This window comes from Salvelinus fontinalis, unplaced genomic scaffold (genome assembly GCF_029448725.1).
Source record: "Salvelinus fontinalis isolate EN_2023a unplaced genomic scaffold, ASM2944872v1 scaffold_0024, whole genome shotgun sequence".
NCBI classification, from domain to species: Eukaryota; Metazoa; Chordata; class Actinopteri; order Salmoniformes; family Salmonidae; genus Salvelinus; species Salvelinus fontinalis.
The window spans coordinates 600,184-627,846 of NW_026600233.1; the positions used below are offsets into that span (position 1 = coordinate 600,184).

A 27,663-nucleotide genomic window follows, 5' to 3' on the forward strand; every position below is an offset into this window, starting at 1 on the left:
ACTACACACCCTCAGAGACATACTAACTACTACACACCCTCAGAGACATACTAACTACTACACACCCTCAGAGACATACTAACTACTACACACCATCAGAGACATACTAACTACTACACACCCTCAGAGACATACTAACTACACACACCCTCAGAGACATACTAACTACTACACACCCTCAGAGACATACTAACTACTACACACCATCAGAGACATACTAACTACTACACACCCTCAGAGACATACTAACTACTACACACCCTCAGAGACATACTAACTACTACACACCCTCAGAGACATACTAACTACTACACACCCTCAGAGATATACTAACTACTACACACCCTCAGAGACATACTAACTACTACACACCCTCAGAGACATACTAACTACTACACACACCCTCAGAGACATACTAACTACTACACACCCTCAGAGACATACTAACTACTATACACACTAACTACTATACACCCTCAGAGACATACTAACTACTGCACACCCACAGAGACATACTAACTACTACACACCCTCAGAGACATACTAACTACTACACACCCTCAGAGACATACTAACTACTACACACCCTCAGAGACATACTAACTACTACACACCCTCAGAGACATACTAACTTCTACACACCCTCAGAGACATACTAACTACTACACACACCCTCAGAGACATACTAACTACTACACACCCTCAGAGACATACTAACTACTACACACCCTCAGAGACATACTAACTACTACACACACCCTCAGAGACATACTAACTACTACACACCCTCAGATATATACTAACTACTACACACCCTCAGAGACATACTAACTACTACACACACATTCAGAGATATACTAACTACTACACACACCCTCAGAGACATACTAACTACTTCACACCCTCAGAGATATACTAACTACTACACACCCTCAGAGACACACTAACTACTACACACACCCTCATAGACATACTAACTACTACACACCCTCAGAGACATACTAACTACTACAGACCCTCAGAGACATACTAACTACTACACACACCCTCAGAGACATACTAACTACTACACACCCTCAAAGACATACTAACTACTACACACACCCTCAGAGACATACTAACTACTACACACCCTCAAAGACATACTAACTACTACACACCCTCAGAGACATACTAACTACTATACACACTAACTAATATACAGCCTCAGAGACATACTAACTACTGCACACCCACAGAGACATACTAACTACTACACACACCCTCAGAGACATACTAACTACTACACACACCCTCAGAGACACACTAACTACTACACACACCCTCAGAGACACACTAACTACTACACACCCTCAGAGACATACTAACTACTACACACACCCTCAGAGACACACTAACTACTACACACACCCTCAGAGACATACTAACTACTACACACCCTCAGAGACATACTAACTACTACACACCCTCAGAGACATACTAACTACTACACACCATCAGAGATATACTAACTACTACACACCCTCAGAGACATACTAACTACTACACACCCTCAGAGACATACTAACTACTACACACCCTCAGAGACATACTAACTACTACACACACCCTCAGAGACATACTAACTACTACACACCCTCAGAGACATACTAACTACTACACACACCCTCAGAGACATACTAACTACTACACACCCTCAGAGACATACTAACTACTACACACCCTCAGAGACATAGTAACTACACACCCTCAGAGACATACTAACTACTTCACACCCTCAGAGATATACTAACTACTACACACCCTCAGAGACACACTAACTACTACACACACCCTCATAGACATACTAACTACTACACACCCTCAGAGACATACTAACTACTACACACCCTCAGAGACATACTAACTACTACACACACCCTCAGAGACATACTAACTACTACACACCCTCAAAGACATACTAACTACTACACACACCCTCGGAGACATACTAACTACTACACACCCTCAAAGACATACTAACTACTACACACCCTCAGAGACATACTAACTACTATACACACTAACTAATATACACCCTCAGAGACATACTAACTACTGCACACCCACAGAGACATACTAACTACTACACACACCCTCAGAGACATACTAACTACTACACACACCCTCAGAGACACACTAACTACTACACACACCCTCAGAGACACACTAACTACTACACACCCTCAGAGACATACTAACTACTACACACACCCTCAGAGACACACTAACTACTACACACACCCTCAGAGACATACTAACTACTACACACCCTCAGAGACATACTAACTACTACACACCCTCAGAGACATACTAACTACGACACACCATCAGAGATATACTAACTACTACACACCCTCAGAGACATACTAACTACTACACACCCTCAAAGACATACTAACTACTACACACCCTCAGAGACATACTAACTACTATACACACTAACTACTACACACCCTCAGAGACATACTAACTACTGCACACCCACAGAGACATACTAACTACTACACACACCCTCAGAGACATACTAACTACTACACACCCTCAGAGACATACTAACTACTACACACCCTCAGAGACATACTAACTACACACCCTCAGAGACATACTAACTACTTCACACCCTCAGAGATATACTAACTACTACACACCCTCAGAGACACACTAACTACTACACACACCCTCATAGACATACTAACTACTACACACCCTCAGAGACATACTAACTACTACACACCCTCAGAGACATACTAACTACTACACACACCCTCAGAGACATACTAACTACTACACACCCTCAAAGACATACTAACTACTACACACACCCTCAGAGACATACTAACTACTACACACCCTCAAAGACATACTAACTACTACACACCCTCAGAGACATACTAACTACTATACACACTAACTAATATACACCCTCAGAGACATACTAACTACTGCACACCCACAGAGACATACTAACTACTACACACACCCTCAGAGACATACTAACTACTACACACACCCTCAGAGACACACTAACTACTACACACACCCTCAGAGACACACTAACTACTACACACCCTCAGAGACATACTAACTACTACACACACCCTCAGAGACACACTAACTACTACACACACCCTCAGAGACATACTAACTACTACACACCCTCAGAGACATACTAACTACTACACACCCTCAGAGACATACTAACTACGACACACCATCAGAGATATACTAACTACTACACACCCTCAGAGACATACTAACTACTACACACCCTCAAAGACATACTAACTACTACACACCCTCAGAGACATACTAACTACTATACACACTAACTACTACACACCCTCAGAGACATACTAACTACTGCACACCCACAGAGACATACTAACTACTACACACACCCTCAGAGACATACTAACTACTACACACCCTCAGAGACATACTAACTACTACACACCCTCAGAGACATACTAACTACACACCCTCAGAGACATACTAACTACTTCACACCCTCAGAGATATACTAACTACTACACACCCTCAGAGACACACTAACTACTACACACACCCTCATAGACATACTAACTACTACACACCCTCAGAGACATACTAACTACTACACACCCTCAGAGACATACTAACTACTACACACACCCTCAGAGACATACTAACTACTACACACCCTCAAAGACATACTAACTACTACACACACCCTCAGAGACATACTAACTACTACACACCCTCAAAGACATACTAACTACTACACACCCTCAGAGACATACTAACTACTATACACACTAACTACTATACACCCTCAGAGACATACTAACTACTGCACACCCACAGAGACATACTAACTACTACACACACCCTCAGAGACATACTAACTACTACACACACCCTCAGAGACACACTAACTACTACACACACCCTCAGAGACACACTAACTACTACACACCCTCAGAGACACACTAACTACTACACACCCTCAGAGACATAATAACTACTACACACACCCTCAGAGACACACTAACTACTACACACACCCTCAGAGACATACTAACTACTACACACCCTCAGAGACATACTAACTACTACACACCCTCAGAGACATACTAACTACGACACACCATCAGAGATATACTAACTACTACACACCCTCATAGACATACTAACTACTACACACCCTCAAAGACATACTAACTACTACACACCCTCAGTGACATACTAACTACTATACACACTAACTACTACACACCCTCAGAGACATACTAACTACTGCACAACCACAGAGACATACTAACTACTACACACACCCTCAGAGACATACTAACTACTACACACACCCTCAGAGACACACTAACTACTACACACACCCTCAGAGACACACTAACTACTACACACCCTCAGAGACATACTAACTACTACACACACCCTCAGAGACATACTAACTACTACACACCCTCAGAGACATACTAACTACTACACACACCCTCAGAGACATACTAACTACTACACACCCTCAGAGACATACTAACTACTACACACCCTCAGAGACATACTAACTACACACCCTCAGAGACATACTAACTACTTCACACCCTCAGAGATATACTAACTACTACACACCCTCAGAGACACACTAACTACTACACACACTAACCACTACACACCCTCAGAGACATACTAACTACGACACACCATCAGAGATATACTAACTACTACACACCCTCAGAGACATACTAACTACTACACACCCTCAAAGACATACTAACTACTACACACCCTCAGAGACATACTAACTACTATACACACTAACTACTACACACCCTCAGAGACATACTAACTACTGCACAACCACAGAGACATACTAACTACTACACACACCCTCAGAGACATACTAACTACTACACACACCCTCAGAGACACACTAACTACTACACACACCCTCAGAGACACACTAACTACTACACACCCTCAGAGACATACTAACTACTACACACACCCTCAGAGACATACTAACTACTACACACCCTCAGAGACATACTAACTACTACACACACCCTCAGAGACATACTAACTACTACACACCCTCAGAGACATACTAACTACTACACACCCTCAGAGACATACTAACTACACACCCTCAGAGACATACTAACTACTTCACACCCTCAGAGATATACTAACTACTACACACCCTCAGAGACACACTAACTACTACACACACCCTCATAGACATACCAACTACTACACACCCTCAGAGACATACTAACTACTACACACCCTGAGAGACATACTAACTACTACACACACCCTCAGAGACATACTAACTACTACACACCCTCAAAGACATACTAACTACTACACACACCCTCAGAGACATACTAACTACTACACACCCTCAAAGACATACTAACTACTACACACCCTCAGAGACATACTAACTACTATACACACTAACTACTATACACCCTCAGAGACATACTAACTACTACACACACCCTCAGAGACACACTAACTACTACACACACCCTCAGAGACATACTAACTACTACACACCCTCAGAGACATACTAACTACTACACACCCTCAGAGACATACTAACTACTACACACCCTCAGAGACATACTAACTACACACACCCTCAGAGACATACTAACTACTACACACCCTCAGAGACATACTAACTACTACACACCATCAGAGACATACTAACTACTACACACCCTCAGAGACATACTAACTACACACACCCTCAGAGACATGCTAACTACTACACACCCTCAGAGACATACTAACTACTACACACCATCAGAGACATACTAACTACTACACACCCTCAGAGACATACTAACTACTACACACCCTCAGAGACATACTAACTACTACACACCCTCAGAGACATACTAACTACTACACACCCTCAGAGATATACTAACTACTACACACCCTCAGAGACATACTAACTACTACACACCCTCAGAGACATACTAACTACTACACACACCCTCAGAGACATACTAACTACTACACACCCTCAGAGACATACTAACTACAATACACACTAACTACTATACACCCTCAGAGACATACTAACTACTGCACACCCACAGAGACATACTAACTACTACACACCCTCAGAGACATACTAACTACTACACACCCTCAGAGACATACTAACTACTACACACCCTCAGAGACATACTAACTACTACACACCCTCAGAGACATACTAACTACTACACACCCTCAGAGACATACTAACTACTACACACCCTCAGAGACATACTAACTACTACACACCCTCAGAGACATACTAACTACTACACACCCTCAGAGACATACTAACTACTACACACACCCTCAGAGACATACTAACTACTACACACCCTCAGATATATACTAACTACTACACACCCTCAGAGACATACTAACTACTACACACACATTCAGAGATATACTAACTACTACACACACCCTCAGAGACATACTAACTACTACACACCCTCAGATATATACTAACTACTACACACCCTCAGAGACATACTAACTACTACACACACCCTCATAGACATACTAACTACTACACACCCTCAGAGACATACTAACTACTACAGACCCTCAGAGACATACTAACTACTACACACACCCTCAGAGACATACTAACTACTACACACCCTCAAAGACATACTAACTACTACACACACCCTCAGAGACATACTAACTACTACACACCCTCAAAGACATACTAACTACTACACACCCTCAGAGACATACTAACTACTATACACACTAACTAATATACACCCTCAGAGACATACTAACTACTGCACACCCACAGAGACATACTAACTACTACACACACCCTCAGAGACATACTAACTACTACACACACCCTCAGAGACACACTAACTACTACACACACCCTCAGAGACACACTAACTACTACACACCCTCAGAGACATACTAACTACTACACACACCCCCAGAGACACACTAACTACTACACACACCCTCAGAGACATACTAACTACTACACACCCTCAGAGACATACTAATTACTACACACCCTCAGAGACATACTAACTACGACACACCATCAGAGATATACTAACTACTACACACCCTCAGAGACATACTAACTACTACACACCCTCAAAGACATACTAACTACTACACACCCTCAGAGACATACTAACTACTATACACACTAACTACTACACACCCTCAGAGACATACTAACTACTGCACAACCACAGAGACATACTAACTACTACACACACCCTCAGAGACATACTAACTACTACACACACCCTCAGAGACACACTAACTACTACACACACCCTCAGAGACACACTAACTACTACACACCCTCAGAGACATACTAACTACTACACACACCCTCAGAGACATACTAACTACTACACACCCTCAGAGACATACTAACTACTACACACCCTCAGAGACATACTAACTACACACCCTCAGAGACATACTAACTACTTCACACCCTCAGAGATATACTAACTACTACACACCCTCAGAGACACACTAACTACTACACACACCCTCATAGACATACTAACTACTACACACCCTCAGAGACACAATAACTACTACACACACCCTCAGAGACATACTAACTAATACACACCCTCAGAGACATACTAACTACTACACACCCTCAGAGACATACTAACTACTACACACCATCAGAGATATACTAACTACTACACACCCTCAGAGACATACTAACTACTACACACCCTCAGAGACATACTAACTACTACACACCCTCAGAGACATACTAACTACTACACACACCCTCAGAGACATACTAACTACTACACACCCTCAGAGACATACTAACTACTACACACACCCTCAGAGACATACTAACTACTACACACCCTCAGAGACATACTAACTACTACACACCCTCAGAGACATACTAACTACACACCCTCAGAGACATACTAACTACTTCACACCCTCAGAGATATACTAACTACTACACACCCTCAGAGACACACTAACTACTACACACACCCTCATAGACATACTAACTACTACACACCCTCAGAGACATACTAACTACTACACACCCTCAGAGACATACTAACTACTACACACACCCTCAGAGACATACTAACTACTACACACCCTCAAAGACATACTAACTACTACACACACCCTCAGAGACATACTAACTACTACACACCCTCAGAGACATACTAACTACTACACACACCCTCAGAGACATACTAACTACTACACACCCTCAAAGACATACTAACTACTACACACACCCTCAGAGACATACTAACTACTACACACCCTCAAAGACATACTAACTACTACACACACCCTCAGAGACATACTAACTACTACACACCCTCAAAGACATACTAACTACTACACACCCTCAGAGACATACTAACTACTATACACACTAACTAAAATACACCCTCAGAGACATACTAACTACTGCACACCCACAGAGACATACTAACTACTACACACACCCTCAGAGACATACTAACTACTACACACACCCTCAGAGACACACTAACTACTACACACACCCTCAGAGACATACTAACTACTACACACCCTCAAAGACATACTAACTACTACACACACCCTCAGAGACACACTAACTACTACACACACCCTCAGAGACATACTAACTACTACACACCCTCAGAGACATACTAACTACTACACACCCTCAGAGACATACTAACTACGACACACCATCAGAGATATACTAACTACTACACACCCTCTGAGACATACTAACTACTACACACCCTCAAAGACATACTAACTACTACACACCCTCAGAGACATACTAACTACTATACACACTAACTACTACACACCCTCAGAGACATACTAACTACTGCACAACCACAGAGACATACTAACTACTACACACACCCTCAGAGACATACTAACTACTACACACACCCTCAGAGACACACTAACTACTACACACACCCTCAGAGACACACTAACTACTACACACCCTCAGAGACATACTAACTACTACACACACCCTCAGAGACACAATAACTACTACACACACCCTCAGAGACATACTAACTACTACACACCCTCAGAGACATACTAACTACTACACACACCCTCAGAGACACAATAACTACTACACACACCCTCAGAGACATACTAACTACTACACACCCTCAAAGACATACTAACTACTACACACCCTCAGAGACATACTAACTACTACACACCCTCAGAGACATACTAACTACTACACACCCTCAGAGACATACTAACTACTACACACACCCTCAGAGATATACTAACTACTACACACCCTCAGAGACATACTAACTACTACACACACCCTCAGAGACATACTAACTACTACACACCCTCAGAGACATACTAACTACTACACACCCTCAGAGACATACTAACTACACACCCTCAGAGACATACTAACTACTTCACACCCTCAGAGATATACTAACTACTACACACCCTCAGAGACACACTAACTACTACACACACCCTCATAGACATACTAACTACTACACACCCTCAGAGACATACTAACTACTACACACCCTCTGAGACATACTAACTACTACACACACCCTCAGAGACATACTAACTACTACACACCCTCAAAGACATACTAACTACTACACACACCCTCAGAGACATACTAACTACTACACACCCTCAGAGACATACTAACTACTATACACACTAACTACTATACACCCTCAGAGACATACTAACTACTGCACACCCACAGAGACATACTAACTACTACACACACCCTCAGAGACATACTAACTACTACACACACCCTCAGAGACACACTAACTACTACACACACCCTCAGAGACACACTAACTACTACACACCCTCAGAGACAAACTAACTACTACACACCCTCAGAGACACACTAACTACTACACACACCCTCAGAGACATACTAACTACTTTACACCCTCAGAGACATACTAACTACAACACACCCTCAGAGACATACTAACTACTACACACCATCAGAGATATACTAACTACTACACACCATCAGAGACATACTAACTACTACACACCCTCAGAGACATACTAACTACTACACACCCTCGGAGACATACTAACTACACACACCCTCAGAGACATACTAACTACTACACACACCCTCAGAGACACACTAACTACTACACACACCCTCAGAGACATACTAACTACTACACACCCTCAGAGACATACTAACTACTACACACCCTCAGAGACATACTAACTACTACACACCCTCAGAGACATACTAACTACACACACCCTCAGAGACATACTAACTACTACACACCCTCAGAGACATACTAACTACTACACACCATCAGAGACATACTAACTACTACACACCCTCAGAGACATACTAACTACACACACCCTCAGAGACATACTAACTACTACACACCCTCAGAGACATACTAACTACTACACACCATCAGAGACATACTAACTACTACACACACCCTCAGAGACATACTAACTACTACACACCCTCAGAGACATACTAACTACTACACACCCTCAGAGACATACTAACTACTACACACCCTCAGAGATATACTAACTACTACACACCCTCAGAGACATACTAACTACTACACACCCTCAGAGACATACTAACTACTACACACACCCTCAGAGACATACTAACTACTACACACCCTCAGAGACATACTAACTACTATACACACTAACTACTATACACCCTCAGAGACATACTAACTACTGCACACCCACAGAGACATACTAACTACTACACACCCTCAGAGACATACTAACTACTACACACCCTCAGAGACATACTAACTACTACACACCCTCAGAGACATACTAACTACTACACACCCTCAGAGACATACTAACTACTACACACCCTCAGAGACATACTAACTACTACACACCCTCAGAGACATACTAACTACTACACACCCTCAGAGACATACTAACTACTACACACCCTCAGAGACATACTAACTACTACACACCCTCAGAGACATACTAACTACTACACACACCCTCAGAGACATACTAACTACTACACACCCTCAGATATATACTAACTACTACACACCCTCAGAGACATACTAACTACTACACACACATTCAGAGATATACTAACTACTACACACACCCTCAGAGACATACTAACTACTTCACACCCTCAGAGATATACTAACTACTACACACCCTCAGAGACACACTAACTACTACACACACCCTCATAGACATACTAACTACTACACACCCTCAGAGACATACTAACTACTACTCACCCTCAGAGACATACTAACTACTACACACACCCTCAGAGACATACTAACTACTACACACCCTCAAAGACATACTAACTACTACGCACACCCTCAGAGACATACTAACTACTACACACACCCTCAGAGACACACTAACTACTACACACACCCTCAGAGACACACAAACTACTACACACCCTCAGAGACATACTAACTACTACACACCATCAGAGATATACTAACTACTACACACCCTCAGAGACATACTAACTACTACACACCCTCAGAGACATACTAACTACTACACACCCTCAGAGACATACTAACTACTACACACACCCTCAGAGACATACTAACTACTACACACCCTCAGAGACATACTAACTACTACACACACCCTCAGAGACATACTAACTACTACACACACCCTCAGAGACATACTAACTACTACACACACCCTCAGAGACATACTAACTACACACCCTCAGAGACATACTAACTACTACACACCCTCAGAGATATACTAACTACTACACACCCTCAGAGACATACTAACTACTACACACCCTCAGAGACATACTAACTACTATACACACTAACTACTATACACCCTCAGAGACATACTAACTACTGCACACCCACAGAGACATACTAACTACTACACACCCTCAGAGACATACTAACTACTACACACCCTCAGAGACATACTAACTACTACACACCCTCAGAGACATACTAACTACTACACACCCTCAGAGACATACTAACTACTACACACCCTCAGAGACATACTAACTACTACACACCCTCAGAGACATACTAACTACTACACACCCTCAGAGACATACTAACTACTACACACCCTCAGAGACATACTAACTACTACACACCCTCAGAGACATACTAACTACTACACACACCCTCAGAGACATACTAACTACTACACACCCTCAGATATATACTAACTACTACACACCCTCAGAGACATACTAACTACTACACACACATTCAGAGATATACTAACTACTACACACACCCTCAGAGACATACTAACTACTTCACACCCTCAGAGATATACTAACTACTACACACCCTCAGAGACACACTAACTACTACACACACCCTCATAGACATACTAACTACTACACACCCTCAGAGACATACTAACTACTACTCACCCTCAGAGACATACTAACTACTACACACACCCTCAGAGACATACTAACTACTACACACCCTCAAAGACATACTAACTACTACGCACACCCTCAGAGACATACTAACTACTACACACACCCTCAGAGACACACTAACTACTACACACACCCTCAGAGACACACTAACTACTACACACCCTCAGAGACATACTAACTACTACACACCATCAGAGATATACTAACTACTACACACCCTCAGAGACATACTAACTACTACACACCCTCAGAGACATACTAACTACTACACACCCTCAGAGACATACTAACTACTACACACACCCTCAGAGACATACTAACTACTACACACCCTCAGAGACATACTAACTACTACACACACCCTCAGAGACATACTAACTACTACACACACCCTCAGAGACATACTAACTACTACACACACCCTCAGAGACATACTAACTACACACCCTCAGAGACATACTAACTACTACACACCCTCAGAGATATACTAACTACTACACACCCTCAGAGACACACTAACTACTACACACACCCTCAGAGACATACTAACTACTACACACCCTCAGAGACATACTAACTACTACACACCCTCAGAGACATACTAACTACTACACACCCTCAGAGACATACTAACTACTACACACCCTCAGAGACATACTAACTACACACCCTCAGAGACATACTAACTACTACACACCCTCAGAGATATACTAACTACTACACACCATCAGAGACATACTAACTACTACACACACCCTCAGAGACATACTAACTACTACACACACCCTCAGAGACACACTAACTACTACACACCCTCAGAGACATACTAACTACACACACCCTCAGAGACATACTAACTACACACCCTCAGAGACATACTAACTACTACACACCCTCAGAGATATACTAACTACTACACACCATCAGAGACATACTAACTACTACACACCCTCAGAGACATACTAACTACTACACACCCTCAGAGACATACTAACTACTACACACCCAAAGAATAAAGACATTTCAAATGTCATATTATAACTATGTACAGTGTTATAACAATGTGCAAATAGTTAAAGTACAAAGGGCAAGTATCTCTCTCTCTCTCTCTGCCTCTATCTATGCTCCAGAACTTCTCTGTTTCTATGCAAAGAAGATGAATTGAGATGTCAACTTAAATGAAGTCTCACTGGAATCCTTCAGTGGCGTTAGCCTGCTTTATCTGCACATGCATCCCAAACGACTCTCTCTTCCCTTTACAGTGTCCTACATTTGACCAGGACCTATAGCGCTCTACTGCACTCTAAATGGACTACAGAGTCATTTGGGACGCAGTCCGTGACTTCTTTGATGGTAGCTGAGCTGAAGAGACGGCTCTCTGAGGGAGAGATATCACAGAGACTTTTACTGTGGCATAGACACAGACAGCCCTTAGTTAGATAGATCAATAACAATGATGGTCTGACCAATTCTGCTTTGTGCTGCCTTTACACACACACACACACACACACACACACACACACACACACACACACACACACACACACACACACACACACACACACACACACACACACACACACACACACACACACACACACACACACACACACACACACACACACAAACACTCTTTTAACGATTACATAACAAAAAGACATGGAAATATTCAGAAACACTTGTTAATTCATACCAGTTTTCTCTCTCTCCCTCTCTCTCTCTCCCTCCCTCTCTCCCACCAGACTCTCTCTACCAGAGGAGCCTCCCAGTGCCCCTCCTCAGACGGTGATTGCCAGTGGTCGTACCAACCAGTCCATCATGATCCAGTGGCAACCACCCCCGGAGAGCCACCAGAATGGACCGCTCCAGGGATACATCATCAGGTGAGACACAGAGCGGATTGGTCCAGGTTGAAGATGGAGGGGGTCAATGGCATTCATCTGGGTTATTAACCTGTATAACACCACTTGGATCATGGTCACAATCGTCCTCCCCTTCCATCTCTTTTCACCCTCACTTCCCCCTTTCTGCACTGTCTAACCATCCCTCTCTCTCTCTCCCCTCCTAGGTACTGTCTGTCAGGACTACCAGTGGACTGTCAAATGAAGAACATCACCAGGCCAGACCAGAATAACCTGCTCCTGGAGGACCTCATCATCTGGACTAACTATGAGATGGAGGTGGCAGCCTACAACAGGGCTGGGAGGGGTACCTACAGCCACAAGGTTACAGAGTGGACCCTGCAGGGAGGTGAGGATGGATGAAGTCCATTTCATCAGTCACATGGTTAAACATAGTTCTCCAGCTTTAAGGGTTGAGAAGTGAAGTACTTCTCTTAGCTCTCTGTGGAACATAGAACCACAACAAGCCCACGCCGTGCCAGAAGCTCCTCTGCAGCTTTAAGGGTTGAGAAGTGAAGTACTTCTCTTAGCTCTCTGTGGAACATAGAACCACAACAAGCCCACGCCGTGCCAGAAGCTCCTCTGCAGCTTTCTGAGGGCCGGTTATTCAGTCATCCCTCTTCTCTTCCTATCTCATCTTTTCTCTCTCTCTCTCTCGTATCTCCCTCCATCTCTCTCCCAGTCCCCACTGTCCCACCAGGTAATGTCCAGGCTGAGCCATTCAACTCCTCTACAGTCAGGCTGACCTGGTCAGCTCCTAGCCCTCAGTTCATCAACGGCATCAACCAGGGATACAAGGTGGGCAACAGAGAGCAGAGACCCTTACCAGAGACAAATATTCTTATTGGATGTGCAGTAGAACGACCTGTTCTGTAAATACATCTCTCTACTGTCATACACTGCCCTCTAGTGGTTAGAATAAAAACTGCATTCTCCAGCATTAGACGTACCAGTGCCTCAACAGATCACTCTAAACCAGCTGCAGTGTTTTGTTGTCTTTTCTCTTATGACATGTTTAAATTATCCCTCCGTCTGTTTCCAGCTGTTGGCGTGGGAGGCGGGTCACGAGGAGGACGTTACCATGGTGACAGTGAGACCTAACTTCCAGGACAGCGTGCATGTGGGCTACGTGACGGGACTGAAGAAGTTCACAGAGTACTACACCTCTGTCCTGTGTTTCACTACGCCTGGAGACGGCCCCCGCAGCCCACCTCACAGACTACGCACTCACGAAGACAGTGAGTACCACAGTCACATAACTATACCAAACCTGTAGGCACTCACGAAGACAGTGAGTACCACAGTCACATAACTATACCAAACCTGTAGGCACTCACGAAGACAGTGAGTACTACAGTCACATAACTATACCAAACCTGTAGGCACTCACGAAGACGGTGAGTACCACAGTCACATAACTATACCAAACCAGTAGGCACTCACGAAGACAGTGAGTACCACAGTCACATAATTATACCAAAACTGTAGGCACTCACGAAGACAGTGAGTACCACAGTCACATAATTATACCAAACCTGTAGGCACTCACGAAGACAGTGAGTACCACAGTCACATAATTATACCAAACCTGTAGGCACTCACAAAGACAGTGTCTCACAGGCACAGACAAAAGCTATTCGATTTCCACATTATTCTATCGACCCGAAGGCCCCGGACTGTACTGTGTTGGCTCAGATATTGTTTGTATGCGTAACTGGGACAGCGCAGTACAGCTCAGTCTGTCACAAATTGGCCCGGGTAAAAAGCATATTACAAACTATTACAGACTCAATATACTACTGTAAAGTATATGGTATATGATATAACTAAAGTATATGGTACTACTGTAAAGTATATGGTACTACTGTAAAGTATATGATACTACTGCAAAGTATATGGTACTACTGTAAAGTATATGATACGACTGTAAAGTATATGATACTACTGCAAAGTATATGGTACTACTGTAAAGTATATGGTACTACTGTAAAGTATATGATACTACTGCAAGTATATGGTACTACTGTAAAGTATATGGTACTACTGTAAAAGTATGTGGTACTACTGTAAAGTATATGATACTACTGTAAAGGATATAGTACTACTGTAAAGTATATGGTACCACTGTAAATTATATGGTATATGGTATAACTAAACTATATGGTACTACTGTAAAGTATATGGTACTACTGTAAAGTATATGGCACTACTGTAAAGTATATGGTACTACTATAAAGTATATGGTACTAATGTAAATTATATGGTACTACTGCAAAGTATATGGTACTTCATCAAAGTATATGAAACTACTGTAAAGTATATGGTACAACTGGAAAGTATATGGTACTACTTTAAAGTATATGGTACTACTTTAAAGTATATGATATTACTGTAAAGTATATGATACTACTGTAAAGTATATGGTACTACTCTAAAGTATACGATACTTGTGCACTAAACATACTGGACACTCACTGTATAATCCTTGCCTTGTGTGTGTCCAGCGCCTGGTGCCGTTGGTCACCTGAGCTTTACAGAGATCCTGGACACATCTCTGAAGGTCAGCTGGAAAGATCCCAATGAGAAGAATGGAGTCCTCACAGGTACTGCACCTAGTATAGTAGAGTATCTAACAATAACCCTCTCTGGGGAGACCACAACGAGAAGAATGGAGTCCTCACAGGTACTGTACCTAGAATAGTAGAGTATCTAACAATAACCCTCTCTGGAGAGACCTCAATGAGAAGAATGGAGTCCTCACAGGTACTTTACCTAGTATAGTAGAGTATCTAACAATAACCCTCTCTGGAGAGACCTCAACGAGAAGAAGGGAGTCCTCACAGGTACTGTACCTAGTATAGTATCTAACCCTAACCCTCTCTGGAGAGACATCAACGAGAAGAATGGAGTCCTCACAGGTACTGTACCTAGTATAGTATCTAACAATAACCCTCTCTGGAAAGACCTCAACTAGAAGATCAGAGTCCTCACAGTTAACTAGGTCTACTGTAGACATGGTCTATGGTTGACCCTGTTTGTTGGATGTGTGTTGTGCTTGGTTGGGTACTGTGGTAGCTTAAGTATCCATTTCTGTGCAAATGGCAGATAAAGATCTATTCTATTCCATTCTATTCACTTCTATAGGGAAAGGGAAAGGGGGATACCTAGTCAGTTCTATTCTAGTCTGTTCATATGTCCTCTGTATCAGTCTAACCAGCTGTGATGTCCCTCTCCTATAGGCTACCGCATCTCGTGGGAGGAGTTTAACCGGACCAACACCCGGGTCACCCACTACCTCCCTAACCTGACCCAGGAGTACCGAGTCACCGGGCTGACCGCCCTCACCACCTACACCATCCAGGTGGCTGGGATGACCTCCAAGGGTCAGGGTCAACTCTCTTCTTCTACTATATCATCTGGAGTTCCCCCAGGTTAGTACCTCCCCCTAACCATTCCCCAGGTTAGTACCTCCCCCTAACCATCCCCCAGGTTAGTACCTCCCCCTAACCATCCCCCAGGTTAGTACCTCCCACTAACCATCCCCCAGGTTAGTACCTCCACCTAACCATCCCCCAGGTTAGTACCTCCCCCTAACCATCCCCCAGGTTAGTACCTCCCACTAACCATCCCCCAGGTTAGTACCTCCCCCTAACCCTACCTCCAGGTTAGTACCTCCCCCTAACCCTACCCCCAGGTTAGTACCTCCCCCTAACCCTCCCCCAGGTCAGTACCTCCCCCTCCCCCAGGTCAGTACCTCCCCCTAACCATCCCCCAGGTTAGTACCTCCCCCTAACCATCCCCCAGGTTAGTACCTCCCACTAACCATCCCCCAGGTTAGTACCTCCACCTAACCATCCCCCAGGTTAGTACCTCCCCCTAACCATCCCCCAGGTTAGTACCTCCCCCTAACCATCCCCCAGGTTAGTACCTCCCCCTAACCCTACCCCCAGGTTAGTACCTCCCCCTAACCCTCCCCCTCTCCCAGGTCAGTACCTTACTTTACTCTGTACTTTATCTCCGTCCCTGATCTCACTGTCCCTCCTCCTTTATCTCCATCCCTGATCTCACTGTGTCTCTCCTCCTTTATCTCCATCCCTGATCTCACTGTCTCTCCTCCTTTATCTCCGCCCCTGATCTCACTGTGTCTCTCCTCCTTTATCTCGCTCCCTGATCTCACTGTGTCTCTCCTCCTTTATCTCCGTCCCTGATCTCACTGTCTCTCCTCCTTTATCTCCATCCCTGATCTCACTGTGTCTCTCCTCCTTTATCTCCGTCCCTGATCTCACTGTGTCCCTCCTCCTTTATCTCCGTCCCTGATCTCACTGTGTCTCTCCTCCTTTATCTCCGTCCCTGATCTCACTGTGTCCCTCCTCCTTTATCTCCGTCCCTGATCTCACTGTGTCCCTCCTCCTTTATCTCCATCCCTGATCTCATCGTGTCTTTCCTCCTCCCTATACAGAGATGCCGGGCCCGCCAACCAACATAGCCATCTCCAACATCGGCCCCCGCTCTGTGGCCCTGCAGTTTAAACCTGGCTATGACGGCAAGACATCCATCTCACGCTGGCAGGTCGAGGCACAGGTGAGAGACACATCCAATCAATCAATAAAACAATGAATGAAGCGAGCATCAATCAAACTTTAAGTGAATTTAAAAAATCATAGTCTCTCTCTCTCTCTATCTCCCTCCCTCCCTCTCTCTCTCTCTTTATCGCCCTCTCTCTTCTCTCTCTCTCTCTCTCTCTCTCTCTCTTTATCTCCCTCTCTCTTCTCTCCCTCTCTCTTCTCTCTCTCTCTCTCTCTCTCTCTCTCTCTCCCTCGCCCTCTCTCTATCTCCCTCCCACTCTCTCTCTCCCTCTCCCTCTTCCCCCTCAAAACCCCCATCTCCCCCCTCTCTCTCTTTTTCCTCCTCTCTCTACCCCCTCTCTCTCACCCTACCCATCATTATACCCACATCATTATACCCTCTTTAGATTGGTATAACCGGGGAGAATGAGGAGTGGGTGATGGTCCACCAGTTGCCCAACGAGCCTGATGCCCGCTCCCTGGAGGTCGTGGACCTGAACCCCTATACCTCATATAGGTACAGTAGAACATCACTAGTACAGCTACAACAGGTACCTAACACTACACCTCCTATAGGTACAGTAGAACATCACTAGTACAGCTACAACAGGTACCTGACACTACCTCATATAGGTACAGTAGAACATCACTAGTACAGCTACAACAGGTACCTGACACTACCTCATATAGGTACAGTAGAACATCACTAGTACAGCTACAACAGGTACCTAACACCACCTCATATAGGTACAGTAGAACATCACTAGTACAGCTACAACAGGTACCTGACACCATACCTCCTATAGGTACAGTAGAACATCACTAGTACAGGTACCTAACACCACCTCCTATAGGTACAGTAGAGCATCACTAGTACAGCTACAACATGTACCTGACACTACACCTCCTATAGGTACAGTAGAACATCACTAGTACAGCTACAACAGGTACCTGACACCACACCTCCTATAGGTACAGTAGAACATCACTAGTACAGCTACAACAGGTACCTAACACTACACCTCCTATAGGTACAGTAGAACATCACTAGTACAGCTACAACAGGTACCTGACACTACACCTCCTATAGGTACAGTAGAACATCACTAGTACAGCTACAACAGGTACCTAACACTACACCTCCTATAGATACAGTAGAACATCACTAGTACAGCTACAACAGGTACCTGACACTACACCTCCTATAGGTACAGTAGAACATCACTAGTACAGCTACAACAGGTACCTAACACTACACCTCCTATAGATACAGTAGAACATCACTAGTACAGCTACAACAGGTACCTAACACTACACCTCCTATAGATACAGTAGAACATCACTAGTACAGCTACAACAGGTACCTAACACCACCTCCTATAGGTACAGTAGAACATCACTAGTACAGGTACCTAACACCACCTCCTATAGGTACAGTAGAACATCACTAGTACAGGTACCTAACACCACCTCCTATAGGTACAGTAGAACATCACTAGTACAGCTACAACAGGTACCTGACACTACACCTCCTATAGGTACAGTAGAACATCACTAGTACAGCTACAACAGGTACCTAACACTACACCTCCTATAGGTACAGTAGAACATCACTAGTACAGCTACAACAGGTACCTGACACCACCTCCTATAGGTACAGTAGAACATCACTAGTACAGGTACCTAACACCACCTCCTATAGGTACAGTAGAACATCACTAGTACAGCTACAACAGGTACCTAACACTACACCTCCTATAGGTACAGTAGAACATCACTAGTACAGGTACCTAACACCACCTCCTATAGGTACAGTAGAACATCACTAGTACAGCTACAACAGGTACCTGACACTACCTCCTATAGGTACAGTAGAACATCACTAGTACAGCTACCTAACACCACCTCATATAGAAACAGTAGAACATCACTAGTACAGCTACAACAGGTACCTAACACCACCTCCTATAGGTACAGTAGAACATCACTAGTACAGCTACAACAGGTACCTAACACTACACCTCCTATAGGTACAGTAGAACATCACTAGTACAGCTACAACAGGTACCTAACACCACCTCCTATAGGTACAGTAGAACATCACTAGTACAGCTACAACAGGTACCTAACACTACACCTCCTATAGGTACAGTAGAACATCACTAGTACAGCTACAACAGGTACCTAACACCACCTCCTATAGGTACAGTAGAACATCACTAGTAGAGCTACAACAGGTACCTAACACCACCTCCTATAGGTACAGTAGAACATCACTAGTACAGCTACAACAGGTACCTGACACTACACCTCCTATAGGTACAGTAGAACATCACTAGTACAGGTACCTAACACCACCTCCTATAGGTACAGTAGAACATCACTAGTACAGGTACCTGACACCACCTCCTATAGGTACAGTAGAACATCACTAGTACAGCTACAACAGGTACCTAACACTACACCTCCTATAGGTACAGTAGAACATCACTAGTACAGCTACAACAGGTACCTAACACTACACCTCCTATAGGTACAGTAGAACATCACTAGTACAGCTACAACAGGTACCTGACACCACCTCCTATAGGTACAGTAGAACATCACTAGTACAGGTACCTGACACCACCTCATATAGGTACAGTAGAACATCACTAGTACAGCTACAACAGGTACCTGACACCATACCTCCTATAGGTACAGTAGAACATCACTAGTACAGCTACTACAGGTACCTAACACCACCTCCTATAGGTACAGTAGAACATCACTAGTACAGCTACAACAGGTACCTGACACTACACCTCCTATAGATACAGTAGAACATCACTAGTACAGCTACAACAGGTACCTAACACCACCTCCTATAGGTACAGTAGAACATCACTAGTACAGGTACCTAACACCACCTCCTATAGGTACAGTAGAACATCACTAGTACAGCTACAACAGGTACCTAACACTACACCTGATAAACGTACTCACATAGTTATTCTGGTAGTCACATACTGACCACACAATACGCCCATCAGTGTTGGACTCTATTCCACTTCAAAGGGATCAACATTCATTTCATGAGCAGAAAAGTCCATACCCTCTGAATTGAAATGGGATTGGTCCCCAACCCTGATTCCTGTGTCCCCATGTAGTCCCCATAGCTCCCACCAGAACATCCTGTCAAACCCATGTAGTCCCCATAGCTCCTACCAGAACATCCTGTCAAACCCATGTTGTAAGCATAGCTCCTACCAGAACATCCTGTCAAACCCATGTTGTAAGCATAGCTCCTACCAGAACATCCTGTCAAACCCATGTTGTAAGCATAGCTCCTACCAGAACATCCTGTCAAACCCATGTTGTCCCCATAGCCCCTACCAGAACATCCTGTCAAACCCATGTTGACCCCATAGCTCCTACCAGAACATCCTGTCAAACCCATGTTGTCCCCATAGCTCCTACCAGAACATCCTGTCAAACCCATGTTGACCCCATAGCTCCTACCAGAACATCCTGTCAAACCCATGTTGACATCCGTACCTTGCTGTCTGTCCCCCCCCCTGTAGGTTCCGTATGCGCCAGGTGAACATAGTGGGGACCAGTCCTCCCAGCCAGCCCTCCAGGAAGATCCAGACCCTGCAGGCCCCTCCAGATATCTCCCCCTACAACGTCACCCTGCGAACAGCCTCAGAGACCAGCCTCTGGCTCCGATGGGTGGTGCGTCCTGACTAGATTGTTTTCCTCATAAGGGCACAAGGGAACACAGACATGCATGAACACAATATCTGTTTCTCTGTCTGTCTCTGTCAATCAGTCTCTGTCTGTCTGTATCTCTGTTTCTCTTTCAATAAGTCTCTGTTTCTCTGTCAGTCTCTGTCTGTGTGTATCTCTGTTTCTCTGTCAATAAGTCTCTGTTTCTCTGTCAATCAGTCTCTGTCTGTGTGTATCTCTGTTTCTCTGTCAATCAGTCTCTGTCTGTCTGTATCTCTGTTTCTCTGTCAATCAGTCTCTGTCTCTCTGTATCTCTGTTTCTCTGTCAATCAGTCTCTGTCTGTCTGTATCTCTGTTTCTCTGTCAATCAGTCTCTGTTTCTCTGTATCTCTGTTTCTCTGTCAATCACTCTGTTTCTCTGTCAGTCTCTGTCTGTCTGTATCTCTGTCTCTCTGTCTCTCTGTCTCTCTGTCTCTCTGTCTCTCTGTCTCTCTGTCTCTCTGTCTCTCTGTCTCTCTGTCTCTCTGTTTCTCTGTCAGTCAGTCTCTGTATCTCTGTCTCTCTGTCAGTCAGTCTCTGTATCTCTGTATCTCTGTCAGTCAGTCTCTGTTTCTCTGTCAGTCAGTCTCTGTCTCTCAATCAGTCTCTGTATCTCTGTCAGTCAGTCTCTGTTTCTCTGTCAGTCAGTCTCTGTCTCTCAATCAGTCTCTGTATCTCTGTCTCTCTGTCAGTCAGTCTATGTTTCTCTGTCAGTCAGTCTCTGTCTCTCAGTCAGTCTCTGTATCTCTGTCTCTCTGTCAGTCTGTCTATGTTTCTCTGTCAGTCAGTGTCTGTCTCTCTGTCAGTCAGTCTCTGTATCTCTGTCTCTGTCAGTCAGTCTTTGTCTCTCTGTCAGTCAGTCTCTGTCTCTCTGTTTCTCTGTCAGTCAGTGTGTATCATACCCTGTCCACCTTCCTCCCCACCTCCTCTCTCTCCAGCCTCTTCCAGAGTGGGAGTACAATGGGGACCAGGAGTTGGTGGGTTACCGGGTTCAGTACTCCAGAGCGGCATCTAAGGAAGGAGTCCTATCCCACATCATCAGTGACCGGCTGGAGAGGGAGTTCACCATAGAGGACCTGGAGGAGTGGACAGAGTACGAAGTCAGGGTTCAGGCCATCAACGGCATGGGTTCTGGGCCCTGGAGCCAGCCTGTCCAGGGCAGAACCAGGGAGTCTGGTAAGACTGGGGAGACAGCTAACACACTCATACTACACACACATTAACACACTTACACTGAACACACACACACATAGGCTGTATTCTAACCTCTGACCCCTGTGTAGTGCCGTCCTGTGGTCCCACCAATGTGTCATCCTTCGCCACGACTTCCAGCAGCATCCTGGTCCGCTGGGGGGAGGTCCCTCAGACTGACCGCAACGGACTCATCCTGGGATACAAGGTCAGTGCCACACACACACGCACGCACACACACACAGACACACACACACACACACACAGACACACACACAGACACACACACACACACACACACACACACACACACACACACACACACACACACACACACACACACACACACACACACACACACACACACACACACACACACACACACATACACACACACACACACACACACACACACACACACACACACACACACACACACACACACACACACACACACACACACACACACACACACACACACACACACACACACACACGCACACAGACACCTAAACAGGAACCTAAACAAACACAGTCACTATTACCCGTTGTCCCCGTGGTCTCCCAGGTGGTGTATAAGGACAAGGGTTCAGACTCTGTCCCTCAGTACTGGGAGGTAGAGGGGAACACCAGCCACAGTGTTCAGTTGAGTGGTCTGGGGAAGTACGTCCTGTATGAGATCCAGGTCCTGGCCTTCACACGGATAGGAGACGGCAGGAGCAGCAGGCCGACCATCCTGGAGAGGACCCTGGACGATGGTGAGCATTACTCACTGACCATTAGGTTCAAAACCCGGGTGTCCAGCACGCCACAACACTGTGTTAGCCTGTTGAGATAAATACAGCAGTGAAGGGCCCCCCCCCCCCCCCCTAAAGGAGGCTACTGGCCACGTCAAGACTATTCTACCCTCTACTAGAACCACTGGTCCTGTTATCCTCTGTTCTGGATTTGTATTGATAAAGGTAAGCTCAACTAGATCGACGTGGACACAGTACTGTTGTGTTGGTACTGTCCTCCTAACCCATGTTCCTCCCTCTGTCTCCACAGTCCCAGGTCCTCCAGTGGGCATCCTGTTCCCAGAGGTGAGGACCGGCTCAGTCAGGCTCATCTGGCAGCCTCCTGCCCAGCCTAACGGCATCATTCTGGGTACGTCTACTACCACAGCCCCCTACCCCTCCATACATCCATTATCCTAACAGGTAGTAGTATTTCTAACTAACTGCTGCATCTAAACCACAGGGGCTTCGTATCTCAGGGTCCAAGCTCTCATACCAAGACATTATCCTCATTCTGCTCATTACATTGTCCCTGGTTCCTCCAAGACACTATCCTCATGCTGCTCATTACATTGTCCCTGGTTCCTCTAAAACATTATCCTCATTCTGTTCATTACATTGTCCCTGGTTCCTCTAAGACATTATCCTCATTCTGCTCATTACATTGTCCCTGGTTCCTCTAAGACATTACCCTCATTCTGTTCATTACATTGTCCCTGGTTCCTCTAAGACATTATCCTCATTCTGTTCATTACATTGTCCCTGGTTCCTCTAAGACATTATCCTCATTCTGTTCATTACATTGTCCCTGGTTCCTCTAAGACATTATCCTCATTCTGCTCATTACATTGTCCCTGGTTCCTCCAAGACATTATCCTCATTCTGTTCATTACATTGTCCCTGGTTCCTCCAAGACATTATCCTCATTCTGTTCATTACATTGTCCCTGGTTCCTCTAAGACATTATCCTCATTCTGTTCATTACATTGTCCCTGGTTCCTCTAAGACATTATCCTCATTCTGTTCATTACATTGTCCCTGGTTCCTCTAAGACATTATCCTCATTCTGTTCATTACATTGTCCCTGGTTCCTCTAAGACATTATCCTCATTCTGCTCATTACATTGTCCCTGGTTCCTCTAAGACATTATCCTATTTCTGTTCATTACATTGTCCCTGGTTCCTCTAAGACATTATCCTCATTCTGCTCATTACATTGTCCCTGGTTCCTCTAAGACATTATCCTCATTCTGTTCATTACGTTGTCCCTGGTTCCTCTAAGACATTATCCTCATTCTGCTCATTACATTGTCCCTGGTTCCTCTAAGACATTATCCTCATTCTGTTCATTACATTGTCCCTGGTTCCTCTAAGACATTATCCTCATTCTGTTCATTACATTGTCCCTGGTTCCTCTAAGACATTATCCTCATTCTGTTCATTACATTGTCCCTGGTTCCTCTAAGACATTATCCTCATTCTGTGCATTACATTGTCCCTGGTTCCTCTAAGACATTATCCTCATTCTGCTCATTACATTGTCCCTGGTTCCTCTAAGACATTATCCTCATTCTGTTCATTACATTGTCCCTGGTTCCTCTAAGACATTATCCTCATTCTGTTCATTACATTGTCCCTGGTTCCTCTAAGACAGTATCCTCATTCTGTTCATTACATTGTCCCTGGTTCCTCTAAGACATTATCCTCATTCTGTTCATTACATTGTCCCTGGTTCCTCTAAGACATTATCCTCATTCTGTTCATTACATTGTCCCTGGTTCCTCTAAGACACTATCCTCATTCTGTTCATTACATTGTCCCTGGTTCCTCCAAGACACTATGCAATCTATGTCCATGTCCTTTATTGACAACATTTCAACATTTTAGGTCGTCAACAGATCGTTTCCCGTACTGAATCGTCATGTTCCTCTCTCCGACCTAGCCTATCAGATCACACACAGACGGAACACCTCCAGTAGCAACTCTGCCACTGTGGACGTGCTGAGCCCCAGTGCACGACAGTATACAGCATCTGGACTGAAACCAGAGTCCGTCTACGTGTTCCGCCTCACCGCTCAGACGCGCAAGGGCTGGGGGGAGGCTGCAGAGGCCCTGGTGGTCACGACAGAGAAGAGAGGTAGGTACTGACCCGACTGGGGAGGAAACAGGGCTGGGGGGGAGGCTGCAGAGGCCCTGGTGGTCACGACAGAGAAGAGAGATAGGTACTGACCCGACTGGGGAGGAAACAGGGCTGGGGGGGAAGCTGCAGAGGCCCTGGTGGTCACGACAGAGAAGAGAGGTAGGTACTGACCCGACTGGGGAGGAAACAGGGCTGGGGGGGAGGCAGCAGAGGCCCTGGTGGTCACGACAGAGAAGAGAGGTAGGTACTGACCTGACTGGGGAGGAAACAGGGCTGGGGGGAGGCTGCAGAGGCCCTGGTGGTCACGACAGAGAAGAGAGGTAGGTACTGACCCGACTGGGGAGGAAACAGGGCTGGGGGGGGAGGCTGCAGAGGCCCTGGTGGTCACGACAGAGAAGAGAGGTAGGTACTGACCCGACTGGGGAGGAAACAGGGCTGGGGGGAGGCTGCAGAGGCCCTGGTGGTCACGACAGAGAAGAGAGGTAGGTAATGACCCGACTGGGGAGGAAACAGGGCTGGGGGGGAGGCTGCAGAGGCCCTGGTGGTCACGACAGAGAAGAGAGGTAGGTACTGACCCAACTGGGGAGGAAACAGGGCTGGGGGGAGGCTGCAGAAGCCCTGGTGGTCACGACAGAGAAGAGAGGTAGGTAATGACCCGACTGGGGAGGAAACAGGGCTGGGGGGGAGGCTGCAGAGGCCCTGGTGGTCACGACAGAGAAGAGAGGTAGGTACTGACCCGACTGGGGAGGAAACAGGGCTGGTGGGGAGGCTGCAGAGGCCCTGGTGGTCA

At 45.0% G+C, this 27,663-nt stretch overlaps 1 protein-coding gene across 1 annotated transcript in view; it reads left to right on the top strand.

The window, feature by feature from the left end:
- The window catches only part of sdk2a (sidekick cell adhesion molecule 2a), a 163,004-nt gene that overhangs the window by 87,937 nt on the left and 47,404 nt on the right, over positions 1 to 27,663 (top strand). The window contains exons 15-28 of the mRNA XM_055910703.1: positions 14,296 to 14,436; positions 14,622 to 14,803; positions 15,137 to 15,252; positions 15,497 to 15,692; positions 16,959 to 17,057; positions 17,694 to 17,885; positions 18,914 to 19,035; positions 19,427 to 19,536; positions 22,583 to 22,733; positions 23,705 to 23,942; positions 24,050 to 24,165; positions 24,526 to 24,715; positions 25,005 to 25,103; positions 26,676 to 26,870. Of these exons, the coding sequence (XP_055766678.1) occupies positions 14,296 to 14,436; positions 14,622 to 14,803; positions 15,137 to 15,252; positions 15,497 to 15,692; positions 16,959 to 17,057; positions 17,694 to 17,885; positions 18,914 to 19,035; positions 19,427 to 19,536; positions 22,583 to 22,733; positions 23,705 to 23,942; positions 24,050 to 24,165; positions 24,526 to 24,715; positions 25,005 to 25,103; positions 26,676 to 26,870 (2,147 nt within the window). The remainder of the gene's footprint in view (positions 1 to 14,295; positions 14,437 to 14,621; positions 14,804 to 15,136; positions 15,253 to 15,496; positions 15,693 to 16,958; positions 17,058 to 17,693; positions 17,886 to 18,913; positions 19,036 to 19,426; positions 19,537 to 22,582; positions 22,734 to 23,704; positions 23,943 to 24,049; positions 24,166 to 24,525; positions 24,716 to 25,004; positions 25,104 to 26,675; positions 26,871 to 27,663) is intronic.